This window comes from Mesocricetus auratus, unplaced genomic scaffold (assembly GCF_017639785.1).
Source record: "Mesocricetus auratus isolate SY011 unplaced genomic scaffold, BCM_Maur_2.0 Super-Scaffold_100008, whole genome shotgun sequence".
Lineage (NCBI taxonomy): Eukaryota > Metazoa > Chordata > Mammalia > Rodentia > Cricetidae > Mesocricetus > Mesocricetus auratus.
The window spans coordinates 63,342,959-63,365,946 of record NW_024429192.1 but is presented as its reverse complement, the minus strand read 5'-3'; the positions used below and the strand labels follow the sequence as shown (position 1 = coordinate 63,365,946).

General features: G+C 37.0%; 2 protein-coding genes across 3 annotated transcripts in view; one reads left to right on the top strand and one right to left on the bottom strand.

Annotated features, from left to right (window-relative positions):
- Positions 1-5,909, top strand: part of Ostn (osteocrin) — a 34,705-nt gene extending 28,796 nt beyond the window's left edge. The window contains exons 4-5 of the mRNA XM_021227975.2: positions 1,241-1,337; positions 5,040-5,909. Coding sequence (XP_021083634.1) covers positions 1,241-1,325 — 85 coding nt within the window. The 3' untranslated portion in view covers positions 1,326-1,337; positions 5,040-5,909. The remainder of the gene's footprint in view (positions 1-1,240; positions 1,338-5,039) is intronic.
- A 4,105-nt stretch (positions 5,910-10,014) lies between these two features.
- Uts2b (urotensin 2B) lies at positions 10,015-22,635 on the bottom strand. Of its 2 annotated transcripts, XM_021228081.2 has the most exons (7): positions 22,537-22,635; positions 20,322-20,468; positions 19,108-19,224; positions 15,430-15,528; positions 13,888-13,925; positions 11,675-11,771; positions 10,015-10,422 (listed from the first exon to the last, which is right to left on the bottom strand). In XM_021228081.2, the coding sequence occupies exons 1-7, from the start codon at positions 22,553-22,555 to the stop codon at positions 10,397-10,399; spliced, it is 543 nt and encodes a 180-aa protein (XP_021083740.1). In that variant the 5' UTR covers positions 22,556-22,635; the 3' UTR covers positions 10,015-10,396. The 2 variants fall into 2 exon arrangements, with proteins under 2 accessions (XP_021083740.1, XP_021083741.1); XM_021228082.2 differs by lacking the exon at positions 11,675-11,771.
- Positions 22,636-22,988: the final 353 nt, after the last annotated feature.

The following is a 22,988-nucleotide window of genomic DNA, read 5'->3' as shown; positions in this document are numbered from 1 at the left end:
AAGTAATATTGTTAATGAAAAACTTGGACTCAGTAAAACGGGAGATTTGTTCCTGTACTATTTGTCTCCAGCCATCATCACTTCTGAGAGTAGTCAAGGCTTTTGTAAACAAATACTACTTATGACTATGAACCTCGGGATACAAAAAAAAGAAGCTCCTTAGACATATAGGGACAAAGTAGATTGTAGAAGAAAAGTCTATTGAATGAGAGTAGGAGAAATCATTGGGGTTTTCATTCTGTTTTAGTTTTTATGGACAGAGACTGACAGCACAACAAAAGTAAGTAGGAAAAAAGAATGAAAGCCATTGAAGACATCCTGAAGAAAAATCTTTGTTTTTAGATCTGAGTTGTTGAGCATTATCTTATGGTGTAGAAAGATTCACTTCACAGAAGTAATGACAACCTTGAATGACAATGTCCCATGGGCTCAAATGTTTGAGTACTTGTTGCCCAGTTGATGGTGCTGTGTGAGCCAATTTAGGAAGTGTATCTTTGCTCAAGGAGGTATGTTACTAAGGATGGGCTCTGAGGTTCAAAGCCTCCCACCATCCCTAGCACACTCTCACTGCTTGCTGCTCCAGTTGGCATGACTACCCACTGCCACTTCCCCACTGTGAAGATACTGAACTCCTATCTCTTTGCAGTCATAAGCGCAAATAACCCTTCCTTCTGTGAGTTGCCTTGGCCATGGTGTTTTATCACTGCAACAGAAAAGTAACTAATACAAAAGTCATCAAGCAGGAAAATGCATCATTATAGTTCATGTCTTCAACCAGTGCTGGACACAGAAAATAGCAGACACAGATGATCACATTCAAGCATTTTACAGGATGTCTAAGTGAAGGCATTTAGAAGTAGGCTTCTGCCACAACAGTTTTAGCATCTATACATTTTTCTGTCTTCAACCATTATCCTTCTTCATAGGATCCATTTAGAGGCATAAAAGCATAAGAGAATGACCTCTGCAGAAGCAGCAGGATTTATCAACTATGTTATTAGCAGTTCAATATGCTGATAAGATCTGGGTTTTCGTGGGGCCTAACAGAGTTGAATCAGCCTCTCTAAACTTTAATTTTCTTGACAAATGGGCAGAGATGAGAATGGTAACTGATAAACAGTATTTATAATTTTTTGTTCCTACTTCTGAAGAGAGTTCTAGATCTGCATTAAATCAAAAACAAAAGCAATAGTTTATAACTTGGACATTACTTTAAAATATTTTCCATGGTTTGTTACAGGAAAGTAGTAGATCATTCAAAAAAGCGGTTTGGTATCCCTATGGATCGGATTGGTAGAAACCGACTTTCTGGTTCCAGAGGCTGATGGATTCCCATCGTGAGTACAATTCCTACAAGCAGTTTGTGGGCAGGTTCTGGAAAGCATTTCACACTAGATGATTGAGGCCATGCTTACTTGTAAATGTCATATACATTTGTATGTGTGTGTGTTCTGTGTTGTGTGTATTGTGTGTATACATAATACATATATACACACACACAGAGATGCAAATATTTCTTCAGTCACTTAACATATTGATGCTAAATAATTTAGGAAACTTATAGAAAGGAAACAAGCATCCTACCAAGAATGTCCAAATTTTTGAGATAGCAACATAACATTTTTATCCATCCTCAAAGTTCATACTCAATATACAATCAAGTTCTAAAACTTTACACACGCACAAGTCTTTTTAATAGTTCAAGGAAGTTTACAGTTTATGTTGTGCTACGTTCCTAGATACCCTGAGTTATATGCAGCTCAAAAGTTGTAGGTTGGACAAACTTGAGGGATACCAAATTTTACCTTTCCAAAAGAAAAGTCACTCATGCAAATGCTTCATGAAAATACATTTGCTATTTTCACATAATCCTATGCAATTGTCTTAATTTTAACATGCAAGGAAGGGCTAAGAATATAACTAACATCTGTCCTAGTTAACTTTAATTGTTATCTTGACATGGCAAAAACTGAGAGGAAAACCTGATTAAGAAATTGCCTAGATCAGATTGGCCTGGGAGCATGTTGGCCAAGCCTCATGGAAAGAATACCATCCCTAGGGCCTTGAACTGTGTAAGAAAACTAGTTAAGTATGAGCATGGGAGTAAACTAGACAGCTGGCCAGTCAATAACCCTTCTTTGTTTCTACTTTTAGTTTTCTGCCTTGTATCCCTGCCTTGCCTTCCCTCAGTGTTGGACTGTGACTTTACAGTATAAGGAAAGACTGCTCCCCAAGTTGCTTTTGGTCAGAAAGCAATAGGAAGAAAACTAGAGGAACACAGTAAATCACTTTTTTATTTCATTAAAATATATTACATAACACACAATAAATGTATGTGAGGTTGAAATCTTGGCAGTATGTTTTCTTCCAGTAAAGTTGATGCAAGGTCCATTCTTACTTCCAAATAATTCTAATGAACTGCAACTACTCTAACAGAAATGTAGGAATTCTGTTTACTGCTTCTTTCACAACCTTGGCGTAATCCTTATATTTTTGGTTGTGAGCCTAGCCTTTAACAGCTGAGCCATCTCTCTGCCAGGCCTAATCCTTTATAATTTAAATTATATTAGTTCTTTCCCTTCAAATACTCTAAAGTCATAATGATGGCCAATATGTTATAATAATGACTTGATTAAAAAAAGGTGTTGATTCTCAAGAGTTTTTGATACTGATTCTGTAGACACTGAGTCCCCAGCTGCTGAGAGGAACACTGTCTTTTTAACAGCACTACCTTCAAAACTCACATGGAGCTGTTTCCCTCATATCCAGAAATAAACTACATGTGTGTCTTTCCTTGGGTCTGCTAACAACTGCTGCACTTATATTTGACCAGGAATTAACTAACAGCTATTAAAATCTAAGTACTTCCTGGAACCAAGGGTACATCTTACAGTTTCCTGATACATTAACATGACCTTGAGACTAGTTAATTCTCACTGGTTTCTGCATATTCTTTTGCCACTCTTCATTATCACATTCCTTAATATTTCTGAATTTCCCAAAGTGCACATGAGAGTCAATATATGAAACTCATTTTCATATGAACATTCACACAATAGGATCCCTGGACAGAAAGAAGATAGTTTAGTTGTTATCATGTTAAAAACATGGTAGTAATATACAAGTCTGTGCACTAAAATCTACTTAACAAACCTTAGAGTGTCTTCACAAATATGGCACTTACTAGTCAAACCTGAAGACAGCAATATCACATGAGAAGGCTTAAAATAAAGCTAACCATGTTTGTCTTCTCCAACAATCACTATGGGTTCACCTTCCCAGTCATTATTTTTATAATTTCCTACCATTTTCACCAAGGTTTCTCAAATATTTATTTCCTCATGTGAAAGTTTGTGATTTGAATGGATAACAAAACCTATAAAATAATATATAATTTTCATTCATTTTTCTGTTAATTTTAATACATTTTTACTATCACAATATTCCTTAGAATTAAACAAAGGGTACAATTTGTACAGCATGCATTTACAAGATAAGAATTTAAGCATTGTTATATAATGTTCATACAGTCAAATAAGTAATTACAGGTTTGAGAATATAGAATCTTATTTAGCCCAAACAATTCAGAAAATTTGAATTGTTGGTGGACATTAGTGCAATACATTTTACAGATCTTATGCAGAGCAACATGGAGAAATTAGGTGTTTTACTCTCTAGGTTAATGTTCACCTCATGAACCACCATGTTTTGTTGATTCCAGGCAATTGATGTTGGTTGAGAGCATCACTGGTCAGTTTTGGTCTAACTGTACCACCCCTAAGCTATACACCCACCCCTAACTGTCACAAGGCAAGTCCCAGAGAGAACATACTCAGCTTCATTTTCACTTCTGTGGGGGCTGAAGTGCTTTCCCTTGGAGGAGGCTTAGCTGTGGGTTTTTCCCTTCTGGGTTTCACATTGAGTTTTCACACTCAAAATGAAACTGCTCCCTAGTCAAAGAAAATTGGCTTGGTTTAAGGTCAAGGCCACATACAGCTGCTAGAAATGAACAAGTTTCCAGAGGAAAGGCCAATTTCTTCTCTTCTATATTTTGGAAAGGGACATAATCTGATATTTGCATGTTTTCTTTCAATCAGTACTACATCATACTAAAGTCTGAAGACAGTAGAGGCATTGGCGTAAACAATTCACATTCAACAGACATTTTGTCCACACTTTTGTAGGTTTCATAGGTGCAATTATAAACCAGTATTGAAGTCACGATCACCTATTTCATGGCATTAGAAGCACAGTCCTTGATGTTGCAGTCACTTGCTACTACCCGAATTAAGCACATATCATTGTTTTAGATCAACAATTTTATCTTAGAATGATGCTGACATCACTGTTCATATAAATAGAACTCTGAAATACTGCAGGAATTTCACATGTAAAATGTAGTGTAAGGCTAAGTTCTTGTATCACTAGGAAAATGCACAGTTATCAATGTGTACCTAAAACTAAACAAACTCTAGTCAATTTTTCTTTACCTTTCTTTTTTCATGACAATTCCCTTTGAACTAAGATAAAAAACTCAAGAGAAATTTGGTATAGTTGATATCTCAAGAAAGAACTACCAGGCATTAGTGGTGCATGGCTTTAATTCCAGCACTTGGAAGGCAGAGGCAGGTGGATCTCTGTGAGTTAGAGGCCAGCCTGGTCTACAGAGCAAGTTCCAGGACAGGTTCAATACAGAGAAACCCCGTCTCAAAAAACAAAAAAAAAGAAAGAGAGAGAAGAGAGAGAGAGAGAGAGAGAGAGAGAGAGAGAGAGAGAGAGAGAGAGAACTGACAAATACTATAATTATCATTGAAACTTGAGCATAGGCTCTTAGCCTATGTGGCACAAACGCTCTTTTACCTCACTGTTACTTGAAATTATTACTCCACCTTATGGTATAAAATATGCCATGTAATTAAAAGCTGACACAAACTACCATGTGATTAAAGGATTAGAATTTCGCTGTTGAAGTTGTGGATTTTCATCCAATCTGCAGAGTGCAAAAACAATTTTACCAACTTCAACTTTAACTCTTACAGATTTGTCTGACTTTCGAGAGATGGCACAGAACTTACAGAAGACTCGTCAGTGAAGTTCTTCATTACTACTTGCTGGTTAAACTGTTAAAGAACTAACCTTCTGCAAACCTCCCCAGAGCTTGAGAATCTTGATGCATCGTGTCCTAGTGTTGTTATGGTTTTAGTTAAGTTGTGTAGATCATTTCAGTGCATGAGATCCTTTGTGATATTTTTTAGTGATTCATAAATTGTAACATGTCCCCAAGACCTACTTTTTCAAACAATTGTCAAGCATTATGCATTCTCTTGCCATTAATGTTTTTACAATTTATTTCCCCCATGTGCTTTCTAGAAACCTAGGGTTTAAAGATCTGAAAATGTAAAGAAAGGAACATGCATACAGAATACATAATGATTTATAGAGGGCTTTTTAATTTTTCTGAAGTGTATCAAATTGCTGAGAATCTCCACCCTGGGCTTAGAGAAAAGGCAGTTCATGATTGTTTAAGTGTGGTAGAAAGCTGTAGCAAAGGGAAATTACATTTTGAGAAAGTTGAGCAATAGCGTTCTCTAGAAACTAATATCTAAAAGTTAATATAAGGAAAGCTAATATAATTGGACTGTGTGGAATGTTCTACAGAACTCTGAATTTAAAAGATTAACTTGAAAAGAATTTTTGTCTCTCCTGTTTATTTTTCCAAGCATTGGCGTGGACTGTACAAATGTTTCCTATGTTAGAAGCTTTTGTTTTGTTTTTTCCTTTTTTCTCTCCATTAGATGTTTATAAGCCAATCCTACCACAAGGTGCTCTGTGCCTTGATAAAAGATATTAAAATCAGCATTAGGCTAGCACTTCTCATATTAAAGTATGAATTTGAGCTGAAAAATTGACTTCCTGCATTATTTTAATTCAAAAATAGGCTTTGAGAGCAAGGAATACAGATCAATAGCAGAGTGCCTGCCTAGCGTGTAAGAGACAAATTTCCTGTCTAGTTTGTATGGTGGCTCATGCCTGGAAACCCAGCACTTGGAGATGAGAATAGGAAGATCAGTAACTCAAGGCCACCTTCAGCTAAGTAGATAGTTTCAGGCCAGTCCAGGCAACATAAGACCTCTGTTTCAAAAGGAGAAAGAAACAAGGTAAGAAGGGAGGGAGGGAGGGAGGGAGGGAGGGAGGGAGGGAGGGAGGGAGGGAGGGAGGGAGGGAGGGAGGGAGGGAAAGAAAGAATTCAATCACATCTAACTTAAAGTAAGATGTCACAAAACATTGATCTAGTCTCCATTCTGTGTAGTGAGTGCACTTGTCTTATAACACAAACTTCAATGAAAAAAGAAAAAAAGAAGAAAAACACCTTATCAACTTAAAGGTACTTTAATTCATACATCTTAGTTTTTAAATCACCAAGTTGTATAAAATAGAAATATAAACAGCAATATTGTAGTTGAAATGGAGCATTCTTAACTATAAATTAAAATATCAGTTATGTTAGTAATGTTTGTTTTTTAAAGAAAAAAACAAATTTCAGTATTTATTCCACACCTACTTGCCAGATTTATGCTACATGCTTTATAACCATTATTTTTAATTATGAATGCTGGCATGTTGATGATTTAAAGGTATTCTTCTAGTTTTGTGCATTTTGGGTTTGTTTTCTTTTGGCTGGCCTGGAACTCCCTATGCAGACCAGGCTGGTCTTGAATTCATCTGCCTCTGCCTCCCCACTGCTGGAATTAAAAGTGAACCGCCACACTTACAAGTTTTATGCTTTGTTTTTTTCCTTTTAACAAATGAAGAAAAGGAAGCTTATGTGGTATTGGAATAACTTGTCTAATACCAGACAACTGGCAGGCAGCAGAATTGAGGCTTGAGCCTGGGTTCTTCCACACCATACGCCACTTACCATAAAGAAAAATAGTTGAGTTCCATCTATTATTTTTACTAATTCCATCTGTAAAAATAATAGGCATAGCCTATTATTCTAATATGGCTGTTTCTACTATCTTTAATGTTATTAATAAAATAATACCATTAGTCTGCTATGCTACTACTATGCTGGAAAAGTATTATTGCAGATAACAGTAAAATTGCTCCTGTCCTCAGTGCAATAACTTAGAGCTGGCTATCAGAACAAAGAGATACCGATACAGAATAAAAACACTATTTACTCACACAAACACTTGACAGGTTTTAGTTTGTTTGTTTTAGGATTTTGAGACAGGGGTCTCAGTGTGTAGTCCAGGTTAGCCTTGAACTCACCAAGTATCCCACTGTACTTGTGCTCTACCTGCTTTTGCCTGAAACCTTATTTTTGAGCCATTTCTGTTGAGTAAGAATCCAAGCTGCTTATATCAGTGTTATCCAAATTTGACATAATGATGTCTGCATACATAAGAAGCAAAGATAAGTCCTCTCATACAGCAAAAATTTCTTGGGATGCTCATACTAAGTTGTCTCTCTTCATGCTGTACATATTCCCCAACGTCTGCTTGATGAAACACCACAATTGCCATGGGGTCCACTTTTCTGCAGTCTTAAGTAGACTTTGCTGCCATCCCAAAACCCAAAGGAATGTCTGCCATGGATTAAACCACTACTCCCTGGTACTGAGAAGTATTTTTTTTCATTTTTTTATTTTATTTTCCAGTTTAAATTTAGATAAGAAACAAGGTTGCTTCACAAGTCAGTTCCAGGTCCCTCTCCCTTTCCCTCCCCTCCTCCCATGCCCTCCCCCCAACCCCCCCCCGTTATCCCCTCATTCCCTCAGGGAGGGTGAGGCCCTCCATGGGGGTGTCCATAGTCTGTCATTTCATATAGGGCAGGACCTAGACCCTTCCCCAAGAGTTCAGGGTGAGAGTGCACCTCACATTGTTCTATGGGAGTCTAAAGTCCGTGTGTATACTTGGGATGGGTACTGATCTGCTGCCCAAGGCTCAATAGATTACCTAGGCCTCCTCACTGACACCCAGATTCAGGGGGTCTTGATCAGTCCCATGCTGGATTCCCAGGTTGAGACAGTGTATATCAGTAAATTCAACTATATTTCCCTGGGAAGCCAGCAATTTAAAAGGTCATGATTTAAGGACAATATATATATCCTTTTTCTCCTTGTTTCTAAATAGAGACACACGGAGCAAATGAATATTTAAATATGAATTTGTGAGGTCTAGTGACAATTACAAAACCAACTTTGCATGAGAGGATGCAATTCTAAGTTACAATGTCTTCAAATTTACACTACACAAAATTTATCAAATTGTACTTTTAAAATCTCCATATCATCCGGCAAATTAAATGTCTTAAAAATTAAAAACTGAACTGAATCTTCTAAAAAGCAGCAGTGGCATTGTGCTTGATGTGTAAGTGTCAATATGCTGGCATATTATCCAGTTTTTCAAAAGTAAATGAACGTGTGTTGAAAAACTGGAGTCATAGTCTTTACAACAGCCTTGAGTTGTTGTTTGTAAAAAAGACTTACAAATCTTGCAAGTCCACAGGAGCATCTTTAATTCTTGTTGCCTCCTGTTTATTCCTGTGTTTTTGTCTGCTCCTGAGGAAGTGCAAACACAGTACTACAGGCATGGTACATAAGCTTCTTGCTTTATTTTCTTCTCCTTTCTCATTTAATGTGAAATCTGGCTTTAATCCAACCTGTCACATATATTTTCAGATTTGAGATTTCAAGAAGTCAACACCGTTTGTAGGAAAATCTTCTACCTAAATACTTGGTTGGCAAACATAGAAATTTGTTCTCTGCAAGGAAGCCAAGCCCACCCAAGGGTAGATGTAGGTAGAATAGGAGCCTTGTGGTCAGATGGACATCACTTGTGTACCACAGCATGTTCTTGTTGACTGACAAAGAGAAGTGGCATTCTCTGTGGTTCCACAGTGGGAAGTTGCATTTCAGAAACTTGAAGCATGTGCTGATCTTGTTCTGATTTCCATCCATCAGGGGAGAGGTTTACTTGTTTGTCTTTGCCTACTGGGCTGTAACCCACTTGCCCGACTGCACGTACTCTCACAGGCTTTGCTCGCTGACCACAAGCACACTGACTCCTTTCCTTTTTTAAAGATGTCAAGTCCTTCCTACTTTGACCTTTGCATGTGCTGTGCTGGTTGCCCGGTCCTCCAGCACTTTGAGGGACTGATGCTTTTCTTCAACCCATTTGCATGCCCTCTCCAGAACTGAAGGTCAGCCCAAATGTCACCTTTTCCAAAGGACCTTTGATATCTTGCTATACATTCAGCTGAGTTCCTCCATCCTACTCCTAATCATTATGCTTTCCTTTGTCATCCTCTTAAAATACCTCACTTGGGTCTCTGTTTGTTAGGAGTTACCCCACTAGGCTTAAGTTGTCCTCAGTCTTATCTTGGGGCTTTGTTGTCTTTTATTAAATGCTAGTTTAGTAAATACTATCATCCTTCTTTATGAAATACTTTTGTCATTAAACACCACATAGCAGTACATAGATAAAAATGCACTTCTCAATATTATAAAGAAAAAGGAATTTATGTAGGTCACATAATAATGCAGTCACCAATATTCCCTAATTCAAACGTTACTTTGAGAATACCCCTATGTCAGAGTGATTGTCAGGCAAAATTAAGGCTAAACTCTGAGGCCAGAACTAATTAAACAGGCTTGTTCAGATATAAGAAAAAGCAATGTAGCCATGGGAAATTAAAACCTCACAATGAAAAGTAAATGCATTCTGGGGACTTTTGTTCTGTGATCTGTTCTAGGCGTGCAGAGAGTGTCAACGAGTTCCTGATGCTCTGGAGGAAGCAAATATGAGAAATCAGAACCCCCAAAGCAAGTTGTTTCATGAGCATTTTCTTCATATGCTGTTTCTGAAAAATCTAGTATTACTTTCTTCTGTGATGTGTCCCTGTTTCTCAGTAATGTATTCATCCCTAGTATGCTCAATGGCAACTGTCCAAATGAAGCCAAAAGAAACACAATCATAAAAATGAGAAAGAGGCACAGGGTGTGTTTTCCACATATTTGAGACAATGTAATTTATTTTAATTTCTAAGATGCTTTTCAAAATATTTTTATTGACAGCCAACAATAAAGCAGAGAGAGAAAGAGAGAGTGAGAGAGAGAAGGTTTCTAGGAAGCATACAATAAATCTAACACTCTCAGTTTCAGCTCTAAAGCCATGTTGATGGTCAGTTCCATTAAATAGTGCAGCCGGTGTCACTCTTGATCACATGAGCATTAAGCAAATCATAACCCAGGTAGGAGCAGGTAAGAAAGTGAGAAAAATGAGGTGCAGAATAAGAGCCAGTTTATTAATACTTGAAACAAAGGTAAACTTGAAGCAAGAGAATATTAATATTTATAAGTGTTCTTTTCTTTTGCTTATCCAGAGAAGACTCAGACACAGTATTTCCAAAAGCACGCTAAAAGACAAACAAACGAATTATTAGAATGACTTTTTAATCTTCCATTTGAATAAAATAGTATATGTGCTCAAAAAAGAGACAGAGACCATTTTTTAAAAAAATGTTCAATATGATAGTCACTAGCTTTACATGGGCCTAAGATTAAATGAGTTAATAATTCAGGTTGTTCATTATATTAGACACATGTCACAGTCACAATACCATCCAGATGTTAGTGACTACCAAAATGGATAGAATAAACTAGGGAATGACCCTACTATTCAAGTTCAATGAGTCACAACTCTTCTGCATTATAATACACATAATACAATTGAAGGACCACGGGGACTGGCCTAGGAGACACACACTTCTATTTCATATTTTGTGTCAATGAAACGCTAAAGAAGTCATATTATAAGTACAATGATCCTGTGTTCATTAAGGGAAGAAAGGGGGAGTTTAACAGTCACCTTGCAACCCACCAAATGACATTTAGGCAAATTATTCTCCATCACATTGAGCCTCGCAATTATGATCACATTACACTACTTCAGACAAACAGAAACCAAATTTATCAGCATTTCAGTCTTCAAAGGCATCAGTGAGTCATTTTAAATCTTCAGTAGGTAGAGCAGTAGCTCTCCTTCTGAAAAAATTGCATTCAGCTCCTGTGAAGGCAGGAGTATATTTTCAGAACTGAGCTGAGAGTGTGGCCCTTTAATCCAGTCTTCCTTTAATAGTGTGTAATGGAAAGTCATCATCATCATGCAGTTTGTTCCTTCAGATATCTTTGGATTTCTCTGTCTGGCACAAAAATAAAAGCTGACGTAGAGCCAAGGTTTAAATCACCAAGCAAGCGCAGCTAAGTTTGCAATGGAGCATAGCGTGGAGAAATAGTTTAGGCACGATTGAAAGGGACTACCATGCTGCTAATAGAATCAATTCCCCCATGAATACAAGTCATCTATCAGTTTCATAAAGTTAAATTCCAGCTGGCTTAACCACTGCCGACCCTTGATGTCTGTCTAATTTTAAGCTCCTTGGACTTCTTTTATTTAAACCTGAAGTGTGTAACCTAGTTATCCATGATTGCTGCCATCACAGGCTTGGGTACATTTGTACTAGGACATGATCATTAGACTCTTTTCTTAAAAACATGATCTTTATTTCAAACAGAGGACTGGAAATGTCAATATTACTGTTTTATTAATAGAGATATCTACCAAAAGAATCTTTTGGAAGTCATTTTACAACTAAATTAAAAGATTACCTCGTTTATTAGGGTGGGGAGAGGATAGATTGTCATCTGTGGTGTCTATGGTGTTAGATAGTTTGGCATTCTTTGCCTCCATAAACCCTTCTTTCAGCTATGAGAAAGGAAAGAAGAGGGAGATAAGGAGAAAGAAGAAAGATTTAGAAAAAAGGAGAAAATACATAAGAAAAAATTTAAAGCAAAATGCATAAAGGCCTAAAAGACTAACATTCAGACGTTATCTGGAATAAGTAAGTGTGAGAATTTATTAGAGATCAGAAAGAACCAGGTTGGGGTCATTTGAATAAAAATGCCCTCATAGGATCATATATTGGACTGTTTAGGAAGGGTTGGGAGGTGTGGCCTTGTGGAAGGAGGTATGTCACTGGGGGTGGACTTTGAGGTTTCAAAAGCTCATGTCAGGTCTAGTCTCTCTGTCTCTGTCTCTCTGTCTCTCTCTGCTTCTCTCTCTCTCTCTCTATCTCTCTCTCTCTCTCTCTCTGTGTGTGTGTGTGTGTGTGTGTGTGTGTGTGTGTATGTGTGTGTGTCTATCCCTGTCTGTCACAATGGCTCCTGAGATGATGTTCATGGATTCACACTTTGGAGCTCTAAGCAAGTCCCCAATTAAATACTTCCTTTTATAAGTAGCCTTGGTTATGCTATCTCTTTACAACAACAGAACTGCAAATAAAACACATGCTATTCATAAATCAAGTCAGCTTGTGTGAAGCCTAGCCAGCTAGATTTTACTTACTGTCCTTCATACCTTCATATAATCACCCAAAATCTCCAGAGAATTATGTGATTGTTTAGACCCCCAGGAGTCTTTTTCCTTTCTTGAAGAAAAAGTATTTCAGGCCCTATAGTTTTCACACAGCATTAAACCCAATCTTAGTATTTAACAAGATCTTGAAACACCTAGCCCCTACAAATTCACTCTATCAGTGCAGGGTTGGACTGCATATTGCATATACCCAGGTTCTTGCACTTCAGGAGGGAATGGGGAGCCATTTCTGTTTCCAAATGGCTAACCTGTTTACATAATGATGGAACAGCACTAAGTTTTATTTGAAGGAGTTTATATATTATATAATTCACCCATTAAAATACTCTTTATGAGACGTTAAGTAGAGAAAATGAAGTTGATGGAGAAGATGATGCTCCTTGTCAAGAGGGCAGAACTTGGCCGGGTGGTGGTGGCGCAAGACTTTAATCCCAGCACTCGGGAGGCAGAGGCAGGCAGATCTCTGTGAGTTTGAGGCTGGACTGGACCGACAGCCTCCAAAACAATACAGAGAAACCCTGTCTCATAAAACCAAAAAAAAAAAAAAAAAAAAAGAGGGCAGAACTTCAGTCTCTACAAACCAACTGCTTGATGCCAAGTTACATGGTTCCTCTTCTATTTCTTACATAGTCTGAAACCACATTTTCTGAAACCACATAACTTCTTCCAACAAAGTAAAATTCTGCTATTTAAAAGTTGTAAATTCAGAAAATACTAACTTATGTCCTCTGATTTTTACAGATCACAAGTTAAGAGAATTTTAACTATCTCAGTGTCTCTTGGTTAGGTGACTGGTGTTATCGCAATTGCTGGTGTGTGTGTGTGTGTGTGTGTGTGTGTGTGTGTGTGGTTTTGTCTCACTATACTTTGTTGCCTGTTTCACGGAGAATCACTTTATTGTTTTTCTAGTATAAATAGAAGCTTATACTGTAATATTAATACTTCTAAATATAGCATATAAAAATGTATCTAATACCCTATTGCCAAATCCTTCCACATAGGGGATATCTAGAGTCTGTCATTTTACTCTGGGTAGGGGAGGGTGGGGGGGGAAGGGGAGTGCGGGAGGAGGGGAGGGAGAGGGAACTGGGATTGACATGTAAAACAAGCTATTTAAAATTAAAATTAAAATGATAAAAAAAGGAAAAAAAATAAAGTATATTAGGTACAAGATGTTGGACTCATCAAGAAAGAATAGATATGGTGTGTTTTCTCTGCATTTGTCAAGTGATAATGGACTAGACATTGTTAATGTATTTATTGCCAGTATATATTTCATATACTTATATTTAGTTTTTATTAAATTAGTTATAACTTTAAAAAATTAGACAAAAAAGGGATATGTGGTGATATCTTGCTTGTACAAATAAAGCTTGTCTGAAGGCCAAAAAAAATGTATCTAATAATTGTTCTTAAAACTGAGCATTAAACTGCTTTGCACTCTCACCTGTCTAAGGTGTTCTGGTTTGCTGGGCAGATCTACACCTGTAAGAGACATTGTCAAGTGAAAAACATACCTTGGGTAGCATTTAATTCACTTTGGAATATGCATTTATGCTCTTCATAGAAGGCAAACATCTTTTTCTTAGGGTTTGAGGCTGCCCTCCCATTCCAAATTAAAAACACTCAATGTATTTCTAATGCATGTAATACTTGACTGCAATAATCTATAGCATGGAAAAGCAACTATGTCTTTCTGTAAGCACAAAATTTTTAAGAGTATAAATCACAATATTTTACTAACAGGGAAATTCTCATGAAGCAATATAAAATAGAGAAAGAGACTGAACAATAATTCTTCATAAATTCAAAAGCAAGAAGAAATTTAAAAGATTAATGGTAAACCTCCAAATTTTATTACTTGTGTATGGAGATTTTTCCATTTTATAATTTCACTTATTTCTCAATTTAAAATATTTTTAATTGTACAATGTTTGTATAATCCTGATTTTTTAAAGTATGGATTTCTGAGGGTTTTTTTAAAATCTGTTTCTTTTATAGTCTTGAAAGGACATCAAAACTGTGGACTCAAGAAGGATAAGCACAAGATCTGCCATTGAGACACATCCCCACTCATAATGTATTTGTAAACTAATATTGCTCTCAACAAATGTAAATATTTTTAAGAATGTCCCCATTGTCAATAATCACACTTTCTCTTGGCATGCCCTCACTAAATTTCTGATGAAATCTTGACAATTTATGGAAGCATACCCTCTTACTCAAAGGACTGTTTTGTCTCAGACGATGCAGCCTAAACTTCCAACTTGTAGTCTCCATTTCACAAAGTAGAGGAACACAACACAGCACTGCAGGTATTTGGTAAAGTTTCCAGGGGAAACTATCAACATAGTGCTCTTGGAATGTTTAGTGTAGAAAATACTATTTACACCAGGGAGAATCACAAATGTGAGAGTAATATGAGTTATGATAAGTGTTCTTCACCTCAGGAGTTTACCAACCCATTAGAATTCTCACATGGGATAAAATGTGCTTTTAATGCTTGAAATACCTGTGACTTTTATCATGAATGTGTAACAATGGCCTTATTTAAAGCTTCTGTACTGTAAAGTCATGGATCTGGGAGGAGAACCTACATACTGTCACCTTACTAACCCGGCATGATCACTAACTATATTCTAAATATTTGTCCTTATACCAAAAGATAAGTGTAGTCCTCAATCCTCAACAAGGAAACTTCCTTTTGCAATGGGGCAGAGACCGCTATAGAAAAACCATGACCAATCAAAATACAGAGTTGAGGAGCCAAATCCCGACTGATATTCCTACAAAACACTCTCACACCTAAAACCCAGGAATTGTGGAAGATCAGGCAGAAAGATTGTAAGAGCCAGAGGATCATCAGGAAGTCTGCTGTGAGACCACGGTGTTTCTGCTGGTTATTTTTTTTATAATTTTTCACTTTTTCTACATATCAACCAGATCCTGTTGTTTTTAACAGACATGCTAGGCCTTGTTCTTGACTCACCAGGGTGGGAGGGTCTCTGGAAACTGGGGTTGCGTCTCAGCAGAGCCAACAGGAGTTTCTCGTGAATTGCATGTTGGTTAGCTGGAAACAGCTCCTGTCCTGTAATAATCAAATGTCAACATGTTTAATGAGTCCCTGAATGTGCTTCTAGGTCACTGAGATTTGCAATCAACTCTTAATGCATATATTCACTAATGCTAGACAGATAGGGGAGTCTATGATCCAAAGGGCAGGCCATTCTAAAACCTAGTGGATGTGTATGAACATCTTGAGAGACAGCAAGAAAGATACACCTGAAAGGTGGTGGGATAGCAGGTGAATTTTACTATCCTTTCTACGAGTTTTTTTAAATCATCTGCAATTGCTTTGAACATGTGAAGTAAAAACTAAAATTTAATTTTAAAAGAAAAGCATAACATTTCATTCTGTGATTTTATTTGATGCATTACAGTTAAATATGAGAGCATCTGTCTTCCAGAGTTCACTTTAAAGAACCTGGGGAAGAGCAAGTGTCAACCATATTCCATACAAGCTTCTTTCGTGTTTGGGGCTTAGGTCTCCACATGCCTCAGCGTTACATATGTTTATATTCTGGAGTATAAATTGGGACAATACACTTCATTCAAGCTGCAAAATATGAGTATCCAAAACAAATGAACTTAAATGCAGGCCTTAAAAAACAGAAGTTGTTTCTTATATCATATATAGTCCACTTTCCCTCCCCAGATCCACACTCTTACTGTTTTTGTGTGAGCAGGAAGTAGATTAATGAGAGTTAGCTACAGTAAGTGTGTGAGTTGAGCTGACACAATTGTCACTCAATTGTCGAAAGTGAAGTTGGTGTTACGGTTTCAGTCAAGAAAATGCCTCAGAACTTGACTAAATTATTTCCTAAATACAGAGAGAGAGAGAGAGAGAGAGAGAGAGAGAGAGAGAGAGAGAGAGAGAGAGTAAGAGAAATAAATTTTTATGTGATACAAATTTTAAACTCATTGTATGAAGTTCATTTAATGTCAGGAAGTGTTGCTACTTTAGAATATGGTATTTTGGGGCAATCAGAATCCTGCGCTATGATCCCTCACATGCAGCTCAGGATATTGGGGAATGAAAAGATAGATCAATGCTTAAGAGTGTTTGCTGCTCTTGAGGAAGACACATTCAGTTCCCAGCACCCATAAAAGCCTGCTTATGGCTTATGACCTCCCATGATTCCAACTCTGGGAGATCTGAAGCCAACATCTGGTTTCTACTCCAAAGTCTCTCTCTCTCTCTCTCTCTCAGCTTATGTGTGTGTGTTTCTATCTATCTCATGATAAATCTTAAATAAGAATACACTGTCTTCTTTTGCTCCTTAGCAGGAAGCTGCATTTTGCATTGCGTTCTGTGGATGTAGGTAGAACATTTTCCAAATCAAGACAGATTGATTGCCTTAGTCAGTTTTATTTCCAATGATTACACCTACATGATGTTTGTCCTCAGAAATTCTTTCCTGCTTAGAACAGTCACCATTTACAGAAATCTCTCAAGAAAGGGAGCTTGGAAAGAGGATTTTTTTTTGGTTGTGAGCCTAGCCTTTAATGGCTAAGCCATCTCTCTAGCCCAGGGAGAGTTTTTAAACACCATGTCTAAAGAAATTGATATGAAATCTGGGAAAAATATGAAAACAATCACATTTCTGTTCTAGTCTCTATTTTTAGCTTATAAACTATAACTGTAGCTTAAAAAAAGGATATTCCTTTAGCATACATGAATGTTAATAAATGAACAGTGTTAACACTGATTAAGAAAATATCTGCATAATCAACATCTGTATGTAGATATTTCTGTGGCTAAAGAAGTAGAGTACTCAGACAGGAGAAAGTGAGTGATAGACAAAGACACAGAAAATACTAATCTATGACTGCTCGGAGGTTCAACACTAACAAATGTCTCTCTTCTTGCCCATATGAACCTGTGAAGATTTTAATAAACATAAACAATAATTTCTACCAGAAAGGTATCTGAAAACTTCCCAGATGATAATATAACAAATAACTGCTCCAGAGCCTTCTTGGTTATATTGTCTTTTGTTCTTTTTCTGGTAAACTACTTCCCATTTTTTTACTTTTTACTGAGGCATGCCCCACAAAGAAAAGCTAGCAGCATTGAGTTAGTCATTATGGGTATTTAATATACATGGGGAAAATTAATTTTATTCTTGAACTGTTTAGAACAGAAAATGTTGCCACTTAAAATTAATTATCTTCATTTATGTCCATTGATTCTGAGATCAAAGAGGGTCTAAGAGAGAAACCTTTCCATTATGCTGCTAGACACACGAATTAAGTCAAGTCATACTGTGGGATCTTGAGGTTGGAGGTGAAATTTATGAATCTTATCACGGCTTTAAAGTTGTACATGCCATTTTGCATTTCACAGATGCATAAAACCAGTTGCAATGATCAGTAACAATATGATTGTTGCAAAGCCTACAACAGATCACCACATTTTTCCTCACATGTTTACACTATGCCAGAACCATCCGAGATGTCATTTCATGCAGAGAGGGCAATAGAGACCTACAAATACAGTGATTTGGATGGAGAGAACAAAATGAGAGTGCCATCAATAGAGGACAGAGCCTGTAAATCCCACTCTTGGATTGGCTTCTGGTGGTTTTCACCTGTCAATAGGAAATTCTTCATTAATAAATAAGTTTCATTGGTTTTAAAAAGTACATTATGGTTAAATAAGGTCCAGTAAAGATGAATTGGATCCAAAAGTGAGGAAGTTGAGCCCCTTTCTTACCTTAATGTCACAGAGCAGTTATTAAATTCCTTCCTACTTCTAGCTATGTGTGATAAAATCTAGAGCCTTCCTAACCAGGATGTAGGTTAAGGAAGAGAAAAAAAAACACAATTTCAATCCAGAAGGGATATTATTTTAAAAACAGTATTACTTTTAAAACAAGAAAATTTAGAAGTCTTTCAGAAGTTAACTTGTTTGCGTACTAAATCAACACTAACTGTAAATTGATGAAGTGGCAGAGAATAGGCAATTTGTATGCATTGAACTAATCTTTTCAAAGAAGACTGTTGTAATGTAGTAAGTGCCTAAAGTCACTTTCACTGGTTTTATAATAGTATTTTTATAGATGTCACAGTTAAATTGTTTCTTTAATGTGCATACAATGAACTTAGTGACACGGACAAGCTCAGCCAGTATCTAATCCGAGTGTCGCATCCACCGATGATCCCACAGGCATTGCCGGCCTCTCCCCTCTGCAAGCACATTTTCATCTTCTGCTTTCTCTGAGAAAAGCCTTCCAGGGGCATCAAACTAATAATCTCATGTGACAAAAGTCTTCTGTGACTGGTTCTGTAGTTTTTCACACATTTCAAATCTCTGACCACATAGTACAAATAGAAAATAAATGCCTATGACTAGAAAAAAAATATATATCTGAAATCTGACGTTCATTTAGTACTACATTAGGCAAATTTGGCACAATTTTCCTGACAATAAATGCTTCAGAGAGCATACCTAATTCAGAACTGCAACTGATTAAGGACAGTTCAGTGGTTAGCTTATATTGCTGCATCACAGAGGTATTTCAGTAATTGCAGAAAAACAAATGAAATGAACAGAAAGATCATCATCATTCACCCACTTTGAGGGCTTAGATTCATGTACACATACCTGAGCTCAGATGTGGCCATCCATGTGCATATTTTAAAAAGTCTATCACAGACAGCAAAGCCAGCAGTCCAAAGCAGAGAGAGGCTGAGAAGATCTTCATGGTGAAAATCACCTGTGCTAAGACAGAAACCGAATTTTCAAGTCAAGTAAGATTTCCCAAATGGCTGCAGCATGCAGCAGAGCCTGTCTTTAAAAGGCAAGCATGTTTCAAGTGTGAGTCTCCTTCATAAGGAAGACATTTATAAAATGTAATGCATCCTGTCACTGTGATTCACTGCCTGGAGAAGTCACAGATTGGCCACACAGTCAGTGGCAGGAAGAACAAGATCGATATATCTTGTGCCTGCCCATTTCACTAAATGCAGGCATTCTTATACATGCTCATCCAATCAAACACACGCACAAACCCAAAAGCAGTTACTAGGAAAATAGAATATGCATCTTGGGTTTTCATAAACTCTGTTTATTTTCCTTATTATGGCATTAATCATCCTGAGATCCTAATGTTGAGAACATAAAAGGCTGGTAAACCTCGGACCAAGTTGACTTATATAGAATCAGTTGATCATATTCTCAACAATAACACAGCCATCATTGCATTCTTAACCAGCCAAAAGGATGAAAGTTGGAAAGAGCTCAGGTTTGAAATGCATTGCTGCACTAGAGAAGGGTGGGTTCATTCTGCTAGGAGCAGCACTTTCTTAAATCAAGACGCAATTTAATTAATTCAAAGCTGGCAAATGTCCCATCGATTACTCTCTTTAATAGTTGCCTTAATTGATATGGTTTTAAGCCAGAGTATTCCAATATATCCAGAATTCTGATCTAATGGCCCTAGGGGTGCTGTAACGACCTCCAGTGCTGGCGTTTGCTTCAGCGAAGAGACTGAGTGGGCATGAGCGGACTCTGTTCAAGTGCACCCAGTGCACTCAAATGGGGTAAATAGCAACACTTTCGCTATCCACTTCTTTTGGTATTTTCCTGCATAAATTCTGAATACCCATTGTAATATCCATGAGTGTTCTTTCTCGAATTCATTTTCCGTGTCTAACTCTTGAACCTGCCCCACACTCTCTTTGCCCTGGAGCTTTGCTGACAATGTTTCTGGCTGGCCGGTGTCCGTTGTTTTCTGACTATTTTCCCTGTTCATTTCAGAAGCCTCTGATCAGTGCCACCCACTCCAAGCCTTTAGTGTCTTGGCTCATTCATCTTACTTTCAGTTGTGACATTTGTTTCATCCTTTGGACTGTGTGCATCACATTCCATAGTCCCTTCTTCTATGATTTCCATTGAGTGTTTGTATCTCTGCCTCCACTTCGAAACTGGAAAGTTTTCCAGAGATATACCATCCATTTCTGTGCCTGTGTAAAGGTATTTCAGTAAATCAAAGAGAAAATGAATAAGAACAAGCTTGATGTGTGAATAAATAACTATTTCCAGGTAATTGAAAGGAAAAATAAATGTGGGATAACAGTGCCCAAATTTGTAACTGGTTACAAAAGACAAAAGAGTTGAAAAAAATAACTGATTCTTCTTTGTTTAATGTTAAACCTAAAGTTTAAGAATGATCAGAATGATCAGTATCTTTAAAGATTGATCCTACTACCTTGTCATACAACCATGTTTCAAAATTATCATTCACATATGTCATAATTTTCTTACAGGTTATTAGAACTCTTTCAAAATTCTATTTTTAAAATTGGGGAAAGATCACTTGTTGTCAAGAGGATATAGATATGATTTTAAAATAGTGTAATTCCATGACAAGTGCTAAAAGACATGTAAATAGTAACAGAAAATAAACTCATAAAAATTAAATTAATAACTGAAAATGAAGATTTTTGACTAATTTTCACAATGATACATAAAGTTAAATGCAAATGGTTTTAAATATTTATTCAGCTCATGTCTCCTAAATGTGAAAGAAAACCTTGAAATTTACATGTATGTAGTTTCTTCTGAAAACTGAGTGAAAATCTATCTGATTCTCACTATGTTGCTCAGGCTGTCCTAAAACTGTGTAGTCCAGGCTGGCCTTGAACAAATAGAAATTTACCTGTTTCTTTATCTAAGTGCTGGAATTACAGGCATTTGCCACATCTGCCAGCCATAGGTGAATTTTTGAATATATTCCTAAAGATAGTTAAAATTATTTACATTTATATTTAAATATGCTTAAAACATGTAAGTAAATCTTATATTTAAGTATAAAAAAGAATTTATTCTAAGCTTTAATGTAAAATTCACTGGGAATCTCAATTCTCAAGGTGATTTTTTGTTAACTTCCTTTGTTATTGTTTCCTCTGTGTATGTGTGTGTGTGTGTGTGTATGTATGTATGTGGTGTGTGTGTGTATGTGTTTGTCTGTGTGTCTGTGTGTGTGACTGGACAGCAAACCTAGAGCTAAGTAACTAACCACTCTACTACTGAAATACACTCAGGCTGTGAATATGGTCTTGAAGGTTGCAAACTGATTTTTATTATGATGATTCACTTCTAAATGGGTGGACTTTCTTCAGTTTGTTGTCCCAAAAAATATTGGATTTATAAGCTTAATGCAAGCTCAACAAACCTTTTTCCTGTCATATTTGCAAGATATTGACAAAGCAAAGGAAAATTAACTCTCTAGCTGCATTTCATACAGAAGAAAACACTTTCCCAGATGCACGAAGCCCGAGTAGGTCCATCAGATGTACTTTACAACAAGCCACAAATAGAATTCATCACAATGAAAGGAAAGCACATGGGCAGAAGTGGTAAAATATGAAGTTTGTTACTAAATAATAAACTCATGTTCCTGGAGGTAGCATGACAATTAATCTTTTGCTCTTCAATACAAAAGAACAGAGACTAAAGTATATGTGATAATAATCATGACTATAGTTTGTTAGACGAGGCATGATTTTAGAAACATTTAAAGTGGAACATCAAAAATATAACATATGATCTGGCATGGTGGTGGATACCTTTACATCCAGCCCGCAGAAAGCACAGGCAGGGAGATCTCCATGAGTTAGTTCCACCCTGTCCTTGTCCACACACCAAATTCCAGGGCAATCAGGACTACATAGAGATAGAGAGACCCTGTTTCCAAAGTGGGTGTGTGGTGAAAGCACGGGGTTTTATTTTAAAAACTAAGTTCTTATCATTTTAAAATAACCAGTAATGATTATAAGATACTGCAGGTAATCCTTGTCATAACTGCTAAGTCTCTATAGAAAATACACAAAAGTTTAAAAGCTAAAGTTTCATAGCATAGAAGGGAAAATGTTCTTAATGATGGGGAAGACAAGAAAGGAAAAGGTAAAAGAAGCTACAACACAATTAAGATGATGACATGCAGGACAAGAAACCAGTCATTTACAGTAGCAACCCAAAATTAAAACGCTTGAGTAGTATTAACAAAGGAGGCAAAAGACCCATACTTACAAAACTGTAGAATATTCATTAAAGTTAATGAAGGACACCTGCGAACTCATGGCCATACTCCCTAAAGCAATATACAGGTTCAGTACAGTCCCTTAAAACTCCACTGACACTTTTCCTATAAATAATAAACAAACAAACAATAAAAAATATATCTGGGCATGTAGTTTATTAAGAGCCTGCCTGTTGTATGGACTCGGACTTAAAGCATTCTCTCTCTCTCTCTCTCTCTCTCTCTCTCTCTCTGTCTCCATGTATCTGTCTCTCTCTCGCTCATGCACACACACAGACACAGAGAGAGAGAGAGAGAGAGAGAGAGAGACAGAGAGAACAGAGGGAGAGAGAGAGAGACAGAGAGACAGACAGACAGAGAGAGAGAGAGAGAGAGAGAGAGAGAGAGAGAGAGAGAGAGAGAGAGAGAGAGAAGAGACTGGAAGGGGAAGGAGGGAAGGAAA

Coding starts and splice junctions, on each gene's coding strand:
- Uts2b (XM_021228081.2), bottom strand. Junction 13,926..15,429: donor CCAGAGACCCTCCCACCCTG/GTGAGTCAAGAA, acceptor TGTCTCTTACAG/GTGTAGATCTGCCCAGCAAA. Junction 10,423..11,674: donor TCCCCACCCTAATAAACGAG/GTAATCTTTTAA, acceptor TTTGTCTTTTAG/CGTGCTTTTGGAAATACTGT.